This window comes from Gouania willdenowi, chromosome 11 (genome assembly GCF_900634775.1).
Source record: "Gouania willdenowi chromosome 11, fGouWil2.1, whole genome shotgun sequence".
Classification (NCBI taxonomy): Eukaryota; Metazoa; Chordata; class Actinopteri; order Blenniiformes; family Gobiesocidae; genus Gouania; species Gouania willdenowi.
Window position 1 is genome coordinate 10,191,089 of NC_041054.1, and position 16,991 is coordinate 10,208,079.

At 36.2% G+C, this 16,991-nt stretch overlaps 1 protein-coding gene across 8 annotated transcripts in view; it reads right to left on the reverse strand.

The window, feature by feature from the left end:
* The window catches only part of LOC114471999 (ras/Rap GTPase-activating protein SynGAP-like), a 75,339-nt gene that overhangs the window by 46,271 nt on the left and 12,077 nt on the right, over nt 1-16,991 (reverse strand). For 6 of the 8 annotated variants that reach the window (XM_028461026.1, XM_028461021.1, XM_028461025.1 and 3 more), the window contains 8 exons: nt 14,346-14,434; nt 14,107-14,228; nt 5,372-5,525; nt 4,321-4,419; nt 3,962-4,222; nt 2,549-2,884; nt 2,315-2,459; nt 472-616 (listed from right to left, as the gene is read on the reverse strand). In XM_028461026.1, the coding sequence (XP_028316827.1) occupies nt 472-616; nt 2,315-2,459; nt 2,549-2,884; nt 3,962-4,222; nt 4,321-4,419; nt 5,372-5,525; nt 14,107-14,228; nt 14,346-14,390 (1,307 nt within the window). In that variant the 5' untranslated portion in view covers nt 14,391-14,434. The remainder of the gene's footprint in view (nt 1-471; nt 617-2,314; nt 2,460-2,548; nt 2,885-3,961; nt 4,223-4,320; nt 4,420-5,371; nt 5,526-14,106; nt 14,229-14,345; nt 14,435-16,991) is intronic. The other 2 variants (XM_028461024.1, XM_028461023.1) reach the window with 1 other exon arrangement.

The window sequence follows — 16,991 nt, forward strand, 5'->3', positions numbered from 1 at the left end:
TTTGCTACGTTTCTCCTGCCATGTTTGAAGACCACTAGCAACAACTTTCCTCGTGTTAGCCTGCAGGCTACCTTTAGCTTTGAGAGGGGCGGGGCGGAGGGGAGGAGCTTGAATGTGGGTGGATTAAACAACTCAAAATTTGTATTAATAACATGTGTGTGCCAAGCTTTATTATTTGTAGATTTCCAAAATAGTGTTGTTGTTTTTTTAAGGAATAAAACATTTGTAAAAAAAAAAACATTATTATTATTATTATTATTTCATTTTTTTATTCTCAATTATGTTATTTTGTAATCATTGGGTGTAATAATCAAAATCGTAATCAAATTTTGAATAATTGAGCAGCCCTACTTTGTAATGCACCTTTTTTTTTCTGGAAATAAAAAGTTGAAACATAAAGTTGGAGGGATTGGCAGGGCTCAGATACACAAACCGTAGTATCTGCTTCTACATGGCATGGGTGAAACTGACCAGAGAGAGTTGATGATCTTGCAGAGCAGAAGCTCACAGCACATGCGTAGGTTGGCTTGATGATCAGCGAGGACCGACGGTGGGACTCGCATCGGGTCCACCTCACAGTTTTCCTCAGACTCGTATAAAGCTCGTATGAAGTCACCTGAAAACCCAAAAATCACACTATCCTCACAGTTTTAACACAATCACAGAAACAATGTTGTACCTCTAAGGAATGTCACGTTTACCTTGGTGAACAATTACATATTACTATATGAATACAAAATGTATCGCAGCACTATAGTATGAATAAAACAATTCTGAAATGCAAGCTAAAACTGAACAGCATGTTATTATTTATTGGCTTCTAGTGTTTTTCCAAATTGCTGTTCTGTAATTTTTGACAGTTTGTTTGTTTCCTGCGCACAAAATCTTAATTTTAAAAAAGGACTGTGCGCAGGAATGCAATGCAGTACAAGGTTTCTTTTTGACAGCTTACGCTTTCATCCAGTAATGAGAAAACAAGTGTTTCACAGTGAACGCTGAAGCTAGTCTTAGAAAGAAAAACAAACGGCAGAAGACAAAGTAGGCACGGTTCAGCTTTTCCCACAATGCAAAGCTTGCTTGCTAGAAAACACAAAACACGTCTGAAATGCCACAAAAGTTCAACAGCATAAAGGTCACTTAGCATATCGCTATTGTTGTAACTATTTGTCTTTACCATGAGATCAATACATTGTGGGATAAAACAATGTAAAGAAGAAAGAGCCACAAATATCAAATAGAGTTTAAAGATAAATGATGTCAGAACCTAAATGGTTGGAATGGTTCACGTGGGAATACATTATGTTCTATAGCATGGGTGTCAAACTCATTTTAGTTCAGGGGACAAATATGAACTGGATGTTAATGTCCCCAAGTTTGCACTTTACACAACGCATAAATGACACGTAAAGTATGTATCATCTCGTATTGTCAAGTATGACAATATCAGGTAATACGTGACAGATGCCAGGATTTACTCTTTTAAATTTCATTATTTTGTGACCTATTAATAATTAATTTGGGGAAAGTATGTGAAATTATTTCAGGAAAATTGAGGTCTATGAGATTTAAGATGACTGTACAGCATTTGTTATTATAACTGAATTATTTGGCAATTCAGACAAAAATGTATGTTTTTTCTGTCTTTTTAATTTTCTTCTATGGGCCAAACTAGAGTAGTCTAAAGCAGTGTTTCTCAAATGGGGGTACGTGTACCCCTAGGTTTATGTGATGGCACTTGAGAGAGAGAGAGTGGAGAATTAACAGATGAAGTGGTAACACCGTAGGCGCGATAAGACCAAAAACAATAGAAATAAATCTATTCGGCACACTCTTAAATAACTGTATTTCTATACTTTCACTTTGTGAATGTAGTTCAACTAAAATGCAGTTAAAAAAAAAAAAAAAAACATTATCAAAAACTAATTCAAGAAAAAAATGTATTTGGGGTCACCAGAAATTTTTGATATCAAAATAGGGTCACGATCCAAAAAAGGCATAAAATACAGCTTCTTTCCACTTATTTACAAAATGAGATTCTTTATAATGTGTTTTTATCACTTTTTATTTTATTTTACAGAATTCTGAGCAAAGTGTTGTAGTCGGACATAAGGGGATCCTTGGATGGATTCAGAAATAAGAAAAAAGAGGGTACTTGAGCCAAAAAAGTTTGAGAACCGCTGGTCTAATGGGCCGGATTTGGCCCCCGGGCCTTGAGTTTGACACTGGGTTCTATAGCTTTGATGGAACCGTTTAATGTGCTTCAATACGCAGCTCTGCATCATTCAGGACTAAACACACACATACACTGCATTACCTATTGCTTCCTTGAGGTATCTGTGACCAATCAGTTTGAGGTACTCTTCCACAGCCTTCGTGGCGAGTGTGTTCTCCCGAAAGATCAGGTGCTCGCGGTCCATGAATCGATCCACCTCACACATCGCCATGTCTGACAGGAACTCCTGAGTAAGGAGATCATTTCAAGAACCGAGAGGTGTTAGCAGCAAATATTAAAACTCTAAAGACCAACCAAGTTTGACCTTTAGGTTACCTTTGTCTTCCCTGTGCTCTGAAGGATGTGCACCAGAGCAAACGCCACCTCCTCTTTGCTCTTCACACTCAGCAGCGGCTCCAGAACAGCACACAGTGTTCGGTAGTTGTTGGTGATGTACTCGGCAAACTCCTTGTACAGCTCCATCGGGAGGATGTTCATCGTCTGGTAGCGAGACTTGACACGCAGTGAGGCGTTTATTACTTTGGTGCTTCCAACGCCGCCGCTTTTGGCCAGAACACTGGACTGGATGACTGGGTACCACTGCTCCACGAACTGGCGACCAGTGATGCTGGATATGGGGATGCTGACAAGGCCAAGGTACGTACTTTTCTCCTAGATACCAGCAAGTAGAGAATAGCTTTAGAAATATATATAAATGTTTGGTAACACTTTACTTGAAGTTTTATACATAAGCATGAATAAGGTGTCATAATGGCTGTCATTAAGTGTCGTTGGCTCAATAATGACACCTTTCGGTAAATGATGACATCTTTGGAGCTATGTTGGCATTTTTTGGGTAAGGTGGAGGGATCTAGTGAGGTTAGGTAGGGTTATGGGTCAAGTATTATTAATTGTAATCGCGTAATTGATAATTAACAACTGTGACGTAATTATAACTGAAATTGTAATTTTAAAAAAAAAACCTGTTGCTGTCAAATTGAGTTTACATAATTGACTTTGTAATTGTAATTGCCATTAAAATTCCGTAAAAATTGTCAATCATAATTTATTGCTAAACTGGGACACAATGTAACAGTTTTAAGTACAGTGTCAAGCATTCCCACATTTTACCATTTAAAAAAAAATAAATCTAGGGGTATACTGACACAAAAAAGGCTCCGATGCCCACGCCAAAAATATTAAAACCTATGTTTTTATTGATTAGGAAGCCTAATAAGGTAACCAATAGATAGGAAATAAATGAGATGATATGATATTTGTTGTTAGTGTTTTTTACAGCTGATTTAGGACCAGTTATTATAAGAGATGCTAACAAAAAGCTAAAACAAGAGGAAGGTTAACTTTTATAAGGTTATTTATTTCAGGCTCAGTAATTGTGATTCTTTGTAATTGAACTTTAGTAATTGAGAACGTAATTGTAATTGACTTTTTTAGGATAAAAAATTATTAGAATTTAATAATGATTGGAAAAAATGACGGTCACTACAATCGTAATTGAATTATATTTGAACATGGGTAATTGAAAACGTAATTGTAACTCAAAAATGTAATTGAACCCAACCCTGGTTAGGGGTTAGGGTAATGAACGACACTTATTGACAGCCTTCATGACACCGTATCAGGTATCAGGTCATAATAATGACAGTGTAATGTCAGCCTTTATGTAGAAAACTTCACATAAAGTGTTGCCAAATGTTTAGATTATTTAAGGACAAAGACACTTTTTACCTTGCGTCTTTTTTTGTCCGTTTCCTTGTAGAGGTGAAAACGAAGGCTACGGATGGTGGGTAAATTGTTGAACTCAAAATGCTCGCCCCAGAACACCGTGTCAGTTCGGGGTTTGCTGGTGGTGCGCGCGTAAAGCATGTCATCCAAACACAGCTCACAATAGTAGCGTTTCTTAGCGGGAAGGTCTCGAGCTTCTATGATCCACAACTTGAGCACATTGTCCACCCGTCTGCTATTATCCTGAAAATGAAACGGAGAGTCCTGTTACTCTATTATAGCTGTCCTTATCATCACATTCTCGATTCATTTGTTGAGATGGTTGTGGGGGGAGGGGGAGCAGCGTTTCACCAGGTGTCTACCTTGTTGGGTTTGACGGCTCGTTGCAAATTTTCAATCCATTTGTCTCTTTCTGAAGCTGAACGGCAGGCAAAACATTTAGTTCCTGAATTGGTGGTTACCTGCAAACAGGACCTCATCATTCAGTATTGGAATTAAAACAACTAAGAGTGGTTCAATCAATCTACTCCACCCTCGGCAAAGCGCATAAGAAAAAACAAGAATAATTAATGTTTTTTTTTTTTTTTTTTTTTTAATAATAATAAGGTGAGTGCAATGATTTTAAATGAAATATATCACAGTAAAAGATGATTAAATAGATAAATATTAAACATTAAATCTTAAAGTAAGAGAATGTACCCAGAAATAACAAAAGATAAAACTAAAATAATTAGAAACTGTAACTATTCTGAAAAGAAGAACATAAAATATATTTTATTTAAGATTCTCAGGAATGTTTATGAAATCAAAACAAGAGTAACTAAACTCCAAAATCACTGAAATCAAATGTAGTGTTATAATAATAATAATAACAATAATAAATTTAATTTATAATCCACTTTTCATTCCAAGGAATCTCAAAGTGCTACATTTAAAAACACAATAAAACTACTGAAGATTTAACACTTATAAGCTTTCCTGAATAAATGGTGTTGTTGATTGATCCTCGTCCAACTCTTGTCCAATTTGGCATATTTTGTTGTAAAAATGTACGAGTGAAAAATTGCTATTGGCTGAGAATGTTTGTTTGTGACGTTTTGGTGGCTTCTTATGCAACGAACCAGCACTGTTGGCTCCGCCCCTTTATATATATATATATATATAAAGCACCTGTTGACTGAGTAGGTTGGATTAAGACAATTGTGTTTAGAGACCTCCTGTATATTGAGTAGGTAGTTAGCATAGCATGAATTTTATAGTATAGACTGGGCGTGTCATAACTGCTCCAGTAGCCCTGCCCATAATCAAGGCATTTTTTATCTTATATATCCAGCCTAGACGCATGTCAGCCAAAACCTCGGGGTGTGGCTACTCTTTAATAGAAAAAAGGAATTGTTTTTCCAGCTGCCTCACCTCAAAGCAATACTCTTGTCCTAAAATGCTGGAGTGAACAGGTTTAATTATGGCATCTTCATCTAAAACAAGGTCCAAAGCTTCTGCAGCAGAACTCGGAGACAGGAGGGACTCGTGGGAATGGGATTCTTTGAAGCTTTGCATCAAGCGTGTCCTAGTGAAACAAGGAGACATCATTATATTAACTTCTTTCATTTCATTAAAAACATCAATCAGTGCAACTCCAAAACATCTGCCCAGGTGTCACTTCAGAGAGAACGTATTTATTTATTTATTTTCAAAGTAAAGTTAGACAATGAGATTTCTGTTTGATGTTGACTTGGTTCACGTGACACTAGTTTTGGTTCTCTATTAAACCACAAACTGTGTCAGAAACATTCATTTAGGGACAATAGGTCTCAGGGTTGGGGTCAATTATAATTGTACACACATAATTGATAATTAATTACAATTATGGCATAAATATAATTGTAATTATAATTTAAAAAAAATCTGTTGCTGTCATGATTGTAATTAAATTGAAAATGGGTTTAGATAATTGACTTTGTAATTGTAATTGCCTTAAAAATTCTATAAAAAATTGTCAACTATAATTTAATGCAAAACAAGAGGATCAGGATACAGTTCTATGTAAAGTTCTACACATATGTAGTTAAGAATAAATAAAATATGTTTCATATCAAGCTTTCCCTCTTTTTACCATTAAAACATTTCAAATCAAGGGGTATAATGACACAAAGAAGTCATACGTTCATTGATTAGGAAGCCTAACAAGGAAATCAATAGATGGGAAATAAATTAGATGTTTTATTTTATAGATATGTGCTTTTTGTGTATTTTACAGCAGAATTAAAAAAACAATTATCATAAGAGATGCTAACAGAAAGCTAACACAAGATGAAGGTTAACTTTTATTGTGATTATGTGATACGTGATTAATTGTATTTGTAATTGAACTTTAGTAATTGAGAACGTCATTGCAATTTAAAAATGATTGTGATTTAATTGTAATTGGAAAAATGCATGTCACTGTAATCGTAACGTAATTGTAACTGAAGAACGTAATTGATCCCAACGATGATAGTTCTTGTTTCTTTAGTCTCCTTTGATTAGCATGTACAGTACTGTCATTGTTGTTTATCATGTTGTTGGTAGCCCAGTTATTTAGGCTAAAAATAAAGCTTAAAATCTCCAGCTGGGGAAGAACAGACACAAACAGGAGCACCTGAGAGCTCAAGTGCAGTTATAGAAAGCAGCAGAGTGAGGAAGGGAAACGGGCTGATTGTGCAGTAACCTTTAGAGAAGGGCAGCTCTATCAAGAGACACACGAAGAGGGGACGAGGGCTGAGAGGCCAAGTTAGATTTTCTTTAACACGGTGCAAGGTCAGCAGGGCGAATGGAAAACTGTGGCAAAGAATCGTATTGTGTTTCACAGAAAGGCAGTGACAAGTGAGACAAAGATTAAGAACATTATATCTGAAGGATGTCTTGTGTGTTTCCCTTCCAGTTACTGAGATAGAGCCTGTCCTTATATTGCTGTTATATTTGTCCGTTTCTGGAAAAAGTTAATGAAAATACATTTTCTATGAGGTATCGTGAAATATCCTGTAATTTCTACCCCTATTTTCCTAAAGTAGATTATTATTTAATAGCAATAGTACACATGAATATTTAGGTATTTATAATTTGTCTGTCCATATTTCATTTTTTTGCAATAAAAAAATCCAGAGTTTTCTAACCCAGTGGTTCTCTAAGCTTTTTGGCTTAGGTACCCCCTTCCTCCTATTTCTAAATCCAAGTACCCCCTTTGTCCAACTATAACATTTTGATCAGAATACTCGGAAAAAACAGCTAGAAAGCGTCATGAAGGAATTTTAAAGAATCTAACTTTGTAAATAAGTAAAATAAAACTGTATTTTGTGCCTCCGAAATACATTTATTTCTAAAGTTTTCATTATTTCCGGTCATTCTCCGCCTGGTGTGGGACCAAGACTGACTCTTGTATTTTCTGTTCATGTTCCAATCAAGATAATTTACATCATCGTCATTATGATTATCATTTTTACTAAAAACTAAACATTATAAACCCATATTTTCAATGCTTTCACTTCACCAGTCGAGACAGATGAGATTTATTCCTGTTATAAAAACAAAATAAGGGAGTTTTTTCTTCCCACTGTCACTAAATGCTTGTTCATGTGGATCTTGTTGGGTTCTTTCTTTCTTACTATGGCTTTTATATTATTATTATTATTATTATTATTATTAGTACCCCCCGTTAGTGCTATCGCATATCCCTAAACACTGTTCTAACCAAACATTCAATAAAAGAAGTAAAATTGCAAGATTACAGAAATGAGTGGAAGCTTTTTAGGATCAAGTGATGAGCATAAATTAAATAATCAGCGCTAATTCAAGGGAATTTTGAATGTTGATCTGAGGAACAGTTAATCATCCTAATTTGAGGAGCTAACGTTGTCGTCGCAGAGTGCAGTAAATGAAAAATCCTCTGTTAAACCAACTTGGCAGCCGAGGCAGAACAGCTGCGTTGGAAAACACAAGTTTGACGTTGGACACAGTGGGTTTGCAGCTAAGTCAATTCAACCACTAGTGTGTGTGTGTGTGTGTGTGTGTGTGTGCGTGTGTGTGCGCGCGTGCGTGTGCGTGCGTACGTGTGTGGGCAGAACTCAAAGCAGGCTGTCATGGCAGCTGTCTGAGCAGCGGTGAGCGGCTGTGGTTCGAGGGAGAAACAGGACGATCCCGACTCCACGAGGGACATGAACCCAAGTTCTTGAGTTTGGGTTAATATATCTGGGTCTAAACTCATAGAAAAACCTTGATTATACTTCAAAACAAAGCTATTTTCTCTTTGTTTAAATTGCGCATTCCTCATCCCTCCGCGATGATAAACACACCTGCCCCAAAAATGTCTATTTTGCATCTCCCGCGAATGGAGAAGTGTTCAGTCAGCACTAGTTCTTCCTCTTGTTTTTTTTTTTCCTTATGTTTTCCTTGTCGTTCCCCATGTGTGTATCGTGACTGGCTTGTGTGAGGGACTGCATCAAATTTTCATAACACTAGCATGAAATCTACGGGGATATGACCTCGGCTCAGAAGACAAAACAAGAAGCAGCTGTTGCGACAGCCTGCAGAGCTGCAAGATATATCCTCCCCATCCGTCCCGTCACACAGACGGAAACTTGGTAAGTGCACGATGACATCATCATTTTAATTAAGAAATTAGATATAAAATATCATTTTCAGAGTACAAAGATAAGCTGTTTACGTTACATTTGTTCCTATGGGCCTATGCTTTAGCTTCTTTAAAATACAAATTGAATGAGATTTGGAGACTTTAATTCAAAATGGTTAAAGTAGAGGTTTTCTATATAGCCAGGTTCCTCCATCCTCCAGTTAAGTCTCAAGATTGTGGAGGAGGGGCGTATGAATATCGGAGAACACCTCACATATGCCAGTATTGAGGTCGCATTGATTTCTTTCCACATGTTTAAAAACGCCTGCGATATGCCATGTTGAACTCTTAAAATAGCATTAAGGGAACATTTAACTGAAAACAGTTATAATTCAAGCTGTAGGGTAGAAAAACCCCAGATCCGTTTCTTGCTTCATGCAGATTTTTATTTATTTATTCACCTTGTCTGCACATGCAATCTTTTCACGACAGCTATGTTTTATTATTGCAATTTTATTTTATTGCATAATTGTGACCATCACCATCCCTCCCTAAGGAAGAATAAGAACAACTTTATTAAAGGGAGAATATTAAAAAAAAAAAGGGTAGTGTTACACCTAGGTGAGAGGGAAGGGAACAGGGAAGAGGGAGTCAGGATAGGACAATGGAACCTTTATTGTTATTCAAAAAATAATAATAAAACTGGGAATGTAATAAATGGTCAATAATATAACAAAAGTGCTGAGCCCGAAATGTAATAAAAAAAAGATTGAATATAACCCAAAATTTTACTAGTTTTTAATTGTTTGAACATGAACATAGAAGGTTAGTGGTATTTTTTTGGATTGTTTTTCGTTTTTTTAAATTTACACTTAAAATGTTTCGGTAACATTAAGTTGCTTTCATTTTCCTTTTGTGACATGAAACCGTAGTGATGGTGGCGTGGCATCAAAGGCATAAAGTGTTTTTGTAATGCTGCTATTAATATCACTCTAATGAATATCTGCATTGGGTGCCTGAAAGCAGGCTGAAGCCATCTGTGAAGCCATCACTAAAGGCAGCGGCTTTCATTCAGCACAGCTTTTGTCAGAGCGGTTGATGAGGAGCCACGTTAGAGTGAAGGGTGTAGAAAGAGGGAGATTTACCGTCAGAAACAGAAGATTTCAGTTTCATGATCAGATTACTGAGGTAGATGGATAAACCATCTAATGTTGACATGGATGAATACAATATCAGTATTTGAAAGGAATTGCTTCAACGACCGTGCATTCATCATCCATCCTCCTTCTGTACATCATTATCAGGTCACTGGAGAATTGTAACACACAGGGATTAATCGTCGTGGGCACATGCACATTAACTTCCAAAATCAAAAAAGAGATTCTTAACTTAACTGCATACATACACCCCCCCCCCCCCCCCCCCCACACACACACACACACACACCACACTACCCAAAAAAAAGGGGAGAACATGCAAAGATAAAATGAAGCGATAATAGCCTGGATGAATTACGCTAAGAAGCTGTTTCTACACCCTCCTCCACACTCTGCAAACACGTTTTTAAAAATATAGCAATGCAAATGGAGCCATTTTATGCTTGTTTCAAGTTAAAATACTCAAAAACAAGCCTCCGCCAGGTGCCAAATATCCTCATTGCCAGATTCCTACTTTAAAGGCTTGGAAGAAATTTCAATCCCCATTAATAACAATACAAGGCACCCCTATCTTTATGAACAATCTCTAAAAAATGCGCAAAATTTCAGAAAGATCGGCCAATTAATTTCACCAATGATGAATGAATGGCTTTGTTTTTTTTGTTTTTTTAACTGATTCAAAATCAGTATATTGATCCAGATCCCCACCAAATTTAATGGAATCTATCTTTGGTTGAAAAGTTTGTCAAATTCTGTTACGCACTTTTGACTAGGGATGGACAATATGGACTAAAATTCATACCTTGATATTTTTTCTCAAAATAACAATATATAATATAAATCTCAATCATTTTCTGGGTTAAATTTGCTGAAGGCCCCCATGGCACATTTATTAACAAACAGCTGCTCTATATGTGCCACTTTTGGCTTTTTCTCTCCTATAAGGGACAGCATGTGTGAGTGAGTATTGTAGTGTGGCTTTTTTAGGGGTAGGTCTGGGTTAGAACTCACTCAGCAATCCACTTAACAGTGTTTTTCATTAATTTAATACAAAATAAGCTATAAAATAAAGACACAAACATTGTTCTAGGCGATATTGTAATTTTCTATATCGTCAAAATATAAATCTTGATATATCTTGAATCACGATATATTGCCCAGGCCTACTTTTGACGTAATCCTGTGAATAAACAAACAAATAAATGTACGCTAGTGAAAATATGACCTCCTAGGTGGAGGTAATAACAAAGAAATGTACAGTACTTAAATATAGGCCTTTCACAATGATAAAACAATGCTTTAATAACAATGTAATAACCTGATTACCAATTCCTAACACTAAACCAATGACAGTACTAACTATTCTCCATACAAACGCTAATTTGGTTCCAATCTGAGCTCACCACTGGATCAAACTTTATTTTAGCAATATACAGCGAGCAATAAAAAGATTAGCCTGATTTTAAAATGTGTAAGTATATTATTGAATGTTATCTTGTCAATTACTAGTAGTTATTGCCATGATATTATACACACTTGCTCATTAATGTGTAAGCCCCACATGAAACATATCAGGAATTTGCATTTCTGCACCTCTTCATCCGAGCCTGCTTTTGTCTCTTCAATGCGCGCTGAAGAGCCTTGCCCACATAGTGGTCCCCTTGGCTGGTTTTAAACCTATTATGCATCATCTTTGACGACGTATCTGATGTCTAATAAATGCCACCCACACTTTACCTGTTATTGGTTGTCCTAATAGCCCAAAAGTAGAAATTTCCATAACTGCAGCTGAAATGAGGGTCCAAAGCTCGTTTCCTCTGAAACCAGATCGGCCTATTTATATTAGATGTCTTTGTAAACTGTCTAGACACAGGGGCTGTCAAACTCATTTAGTTGAGAGGACGAATACGGAGGAGTTTGATCTTAAGTGGGCCACGGATTTTAGGCGGGAAAACAAATCTCGACATTAATGTGACCTAGTTTGTTCTTCAAGATAAGTAAGGCGTGACAATATCAAAGCAATAAGTCCACGTAAGAGCTTCACTTTAAATTTCCTTGATTTTGAGGCTGATTTTTAACTGATTTGGGGAAATATTGTGGAATAATGTGAGGAAAAATATTGTGGAGTGTCACTGATTCTGTGTTTTTGGAGGGACTGAGATATGTACAAACTGAATTAGTTGGCAATTTAAATTATGTTATTGTGTCTTTTCTCCTGCGTACCACATTGGATGTTCTACAGCAGGGGTGTCAAACTTATTTTAGTTCAAGGGCCAAATACGGACCAGTTTGATCACAAGTGGGCCGCAGGTTTTTGGCGGGAAAACGACCAATTTCAACATTAATGTGCCCAAGTTTGCACTTTTAGTTATAAATTAGACATAAAGTATGGAAGGCATCAATAATATCTTAGCACAGAAACACATTTTTTTTTTTTACCAATTTTTATTTAATTTGGGGAGATTTTGTGGAATAAATTGAGGAAATATGGCAGGATTTTGGAAAAATTAAGAGTTCTTTCAACATTAATTCACAATTGAAATATTTGCTCATTTACACAATGATTCGTGTTTTCTCTGTCATTTTCTCTTTCTCCTGCAGGCCGAATCGGATGCTCTGAAGGGCCAGATTTGGCCCCCGGGCCTTGAGTTTGACACGTGTGTTCTACGGGGTCAGATTTGGCCCACGGGCTGGAGGTTTTGTCTTAAGGCCTTAAGGTGGGTTTATTTGTACATAAAATATGTTTAATAAAGTAAAATAAGACATTTTTACATCCAAGAGCTTTGCTCACTAAAAATATATAATTATATATATATTTTTCTTAAAAAGCTTTTGTAAGTGATGGCTGCACTAGTAAAGACTAGACTAGATACAGGTTATTCACAACCTTGGAATTCCGTGGCTACATGAAACTGCTACCACATGCACACATTTTATGAAGGCTAAGCTACACATCAAACATTTAAAAGTGCTATAATATGAAAATGAAAGCATGATTAAAAGGATATAAAAATACACTCAGTGTACAAATTGAAGTCTATTTGCACATGATGAGACGTATTATTTATTAATGAAACGGACTAAATAAAACTCTTCTATTCTTGCAATTAGAGTTGAACTGCTCCTTATGAAATATAAATGGACTCTCCCTTTACAGTTGAATATCCGATATCTGGTGAAAGCTGCAACATTGTCTCGATCAATGAGAAATAGGCAAATATTTTTAGTTTCCCTTTTTGATCATGTATTAGGGTTACAATTACTCCAATGAGAAACTCTTCCACTTGTGTCAAACAATACCTAATAATCACTCAAAGTGAAATGTGTCATTTTAAACGGTCTGTCCATCATATACAGTATGTGGAACCATGGCGACAGAGAGAGTTGAGCACATCCCAAGTGTGTGTTAGTGCTGTATTTATTGTCATTTACAGAACCAGAGGGCAAATGTTTAGCCATCAGTCAAAGATAATGTATCCAATTATGTTCAGATGCTGCTCATAGTTACGAGTTATATACAGTACACACACGGTGTCATATATCTGATTTAGTGCCTGTATTTGACTTTTTCTGCTTGTGTATGCACAACATTTCTGCAGGACACAACAACATCCTGGACTAAAAAGCAGAACATTTTTCTATGGATAAAATAGAAAAAAGTACCTCATTTTTCAGTGAACATGCAGCTATTAGATGTGCTTTGAAGTGTCTGGCTTCCAAAGTACTATAATTAGTTGTACCGAGACTGTTGTTATTGAATGTTCAGAACTAGGATTCAGTTCCAGTATGGGATGTTTGCCGAATGTCATTCCAGTCTCTCTCTGCCAGCGCTGCATGTGATGCTTTACATTAAATGTAAAAGTTTAAAAAAAAAAAACAATAAGAAATGCAAGGAATACAAATATATTATCGGTTACTGCGCTTTATGATCATTTCAGTGTGTTATTAATTCAGTGTTTTTTTTTTTTTTTTTTTAATTAAATGTTCATATATACACTGTTTATACTGTCTCCAAATCCCTAAATGCTGTGTACTAATGAAACTGTATGTGGTGAAAATGGCTTCTAAACAAAAGGTTGGGGGATCATTATAAAGCAAATACCTACCTGTGTGTCAGAGTGCCCTTGGGCAAAGCACTGAACACTAAACTGCTCCCAATGGTCACCACCGGTGAGTGAATGTGCTGATAGTGTAAAGCACTTTGGGACTGCTGCAGTCATAACTAGAGCACCATATATAGCAAATCAAATCCCATTATGTAAGAGTTGCCAAGATGATAAATATGATGAAATCGATTTTCTGTTAAGCTAAATATAAGAGTTTGGTCTAGAGAAAGTCAAGGATAAAGAGTACAATATTGTCAAAAATGTGATTCTTTTTTTTACCTCTCTTGGTCCGCACTCCGAAACCGGGGCAGAATCATTTGTCTGAAGCTGCTGGTCCGGTCCAGTTTGGGCTGACTTTTTGCCCTCTTGATGGAACCCTTCAGCCTCCGATTGAGAAAACTCTAAAACAGACAGTGGGCATTATTTAAAGGCTGAAGCATTGTTCTAAACAGTAAACCAAGAAAACTATTCACTGTCGATTCCTTGCGCACAGACAGATAACATCTTGTGTAACCTACCGGCTGCCTGAAAGGCTGCGGAGTTGTATTGGGAGGGGTCTCCATACTTGACTGTCTTGCAGAGGCAAAACTTGCCCTGCGAGATTGGTCTATGAGAAGAAAATACTGATTAATCACAAGAGAATCTAAATTTTAAAACATTTTAACATGAAAGCACAACTTCCTAAATGTAATTCTCTTGAATTGATATTTGGTTTGTTAGTTATATTTAAAAATCACCTATAAAGTATCATCGAAACAACATAAAGACTCCCTAAAAATGTAAACAAAAATACAATACTGAATAAATTAACTAATAATAATCTTTTTCCTTGGACAAACGTCTTGAAATAGATCTTTAAAGAATGAAATATTGTGTTAAATGACACAAATATCAGAACAGAACATACAAAACACTTAAATATTTCAAATAAATGATCAAATAAAGGGGATCATAAACAATAGAAAAATAAGTTGAGTTGCCTTTTAAAAATATTAAAAGACTGGTATTTATAAATGAGGATTAATTATAAAGAATAATTTCAAATGAACCTAATGTATTTTACTATTTCATAACTATGTACTTGTGTGTGTAAACATTTTTATCCAACTTATTATTCATATCAAAATAATGAAAAAAAAAACAGAAGTGAGAAAAAATAACTTTTTTGTCATCCTTTTTTACATTATAGAAAATGATCATGTATTGCACAGAATGCATTTTTTTTTTCTTCCGGTCAACATGAATAAATGCTTTTCTCCTTATTTTCAATTCTTACATTATCGCGAACAACAACAGGAGAAAAAACTTTAAACAGCGAGACATGAGGACAGTGAAGCTGAAGCTGAAGATCAACACTAACAAGAACACACACAGTTACAGCCACGCCTGGGAAAAAACACAAAGAACAAAGACACTGAGAAACTGTGAAACAGTCCGGCGTGTTGTCTGCAGAAGAAGCTATTTATGATCTCTTTTATATCAAAGTCCAATGAAACAATTGATGAGGGAACTAAATTAGAAGACCGGCGATACAGTGACTCACCAGCAAACAATCATCCAAATTTAAACAAGTTGACGCAAAAGTTTTGAGTTCAATCCAGGAGGGTATGTTTGTTTGTGAAATACCATTCATGGGTCAGTGTGTAGAGCCAAGGATTTTCCAGTGATTGTGGAAAATGAAATGAAAAGACAAAATCCCCTTCCTAAAATGTTTTTTTTTTTTTTAACAAAATAAAGCATAAATACAATCACAAGCAATATGGCACTGAATAAACACTCGCATGCATGTTTTTGGAAAAATAAATTGCATTCACCTGCAATTTTCCTCTGTAAACGGTTGGTCATAACATGATGTAATATGACAAACTTGACGGAAATGATAATAGCTACCGGATGTTTTATGACAATATCACACATTTACATTTACACAATATTTTCTGCTGTAAAATGTGTAGTCTAACGTCTAACTTTAGCAAGTGAAGCAAACGGCTGGACGTCAAACCCTGAGTCATCTAGATTTGTCTGTGGCTACGCTAGCTAAAGATTCGTTCCTACACCTTTCTATTACACTAGGAATAAACTTTTTTATAAGATTGAGCTGCACTAGTTTGTCTAGTGTCATACCTTTGACAACCTTTGGTAAACACTTGCTACTGGAGAATGATAACACCTCATATGAACAGCGGCTCCGGCCCATAACGACTCGCTCAGCCCTTTTCAAACTCAATTTAATGTTGGTTCAATGTTGTCTTACAATCAATACATTCCATGTACTTAACAGATACAACTTCAGCAATTGTGGCCATAATGTTATGGCTTATTGACGAGGGCCTCAATTTCCCAAACGTTCTTTTAGCGTTTATCCATTTCCACGTCACGTCAGCATTACTTTACACTTTTCTGTTTCATTATTGTACCCCATTTAGATGACTTTACTGGTTGTAACACTTCCCAAACATGCTAAATAGGTTAATAGAGTCAACTACTGTTATTATTTTATATCTTATATGCTTCAGAGAATTTACGTAAATGGGATGGTTAGGCTGAACTCCCGCAACTTTACGTCACAAAAACAGCGTTAGCCATACTGCTAGTCCCTCAGCCACCCGTTTAATGTGGGAAAATACCCTGGAAATGCGTGATTTGGTCCCAAAACAATATTTGGGAAACCTTAAATTACTGCCAATCGGCAAATGAACCTCATGTTTTGCATGAAATCCCAAGCAGCCATGTGACTGGAGATGCTTCTGCTGTGACGTGTCAACCTGTTAAACTCATCACCAGTTCAGCTAATGCACCAACTAAACCCGTCTATGTACCAGTGCCAATTCAGATTTGAATGCAGTGATAATATTCTGAACCACTTGTTGATTCACAACACATTAAAAACACATTTCAGATTAAGCCATGCATTCAATTTCAATCACAGGATGACTTGATACTAGAGATGTAACGATTAATCGTAAGGCAGTTAAAAATCGATTCATAGGTATCACGGTTGATATCGATTTTCTGAAAATTGAATCGCAGTACTTTTTTTAAGCAGCAGAGGGCGCTATCCATAAGTGTAGGCGGCGGGCGGAGTCTGCTACTACTTTCTTTCTGGCCGCCTTCTACTCTTAAATATGTTAATAAATGATTCATTACCCCTTTAGCACCGAAAG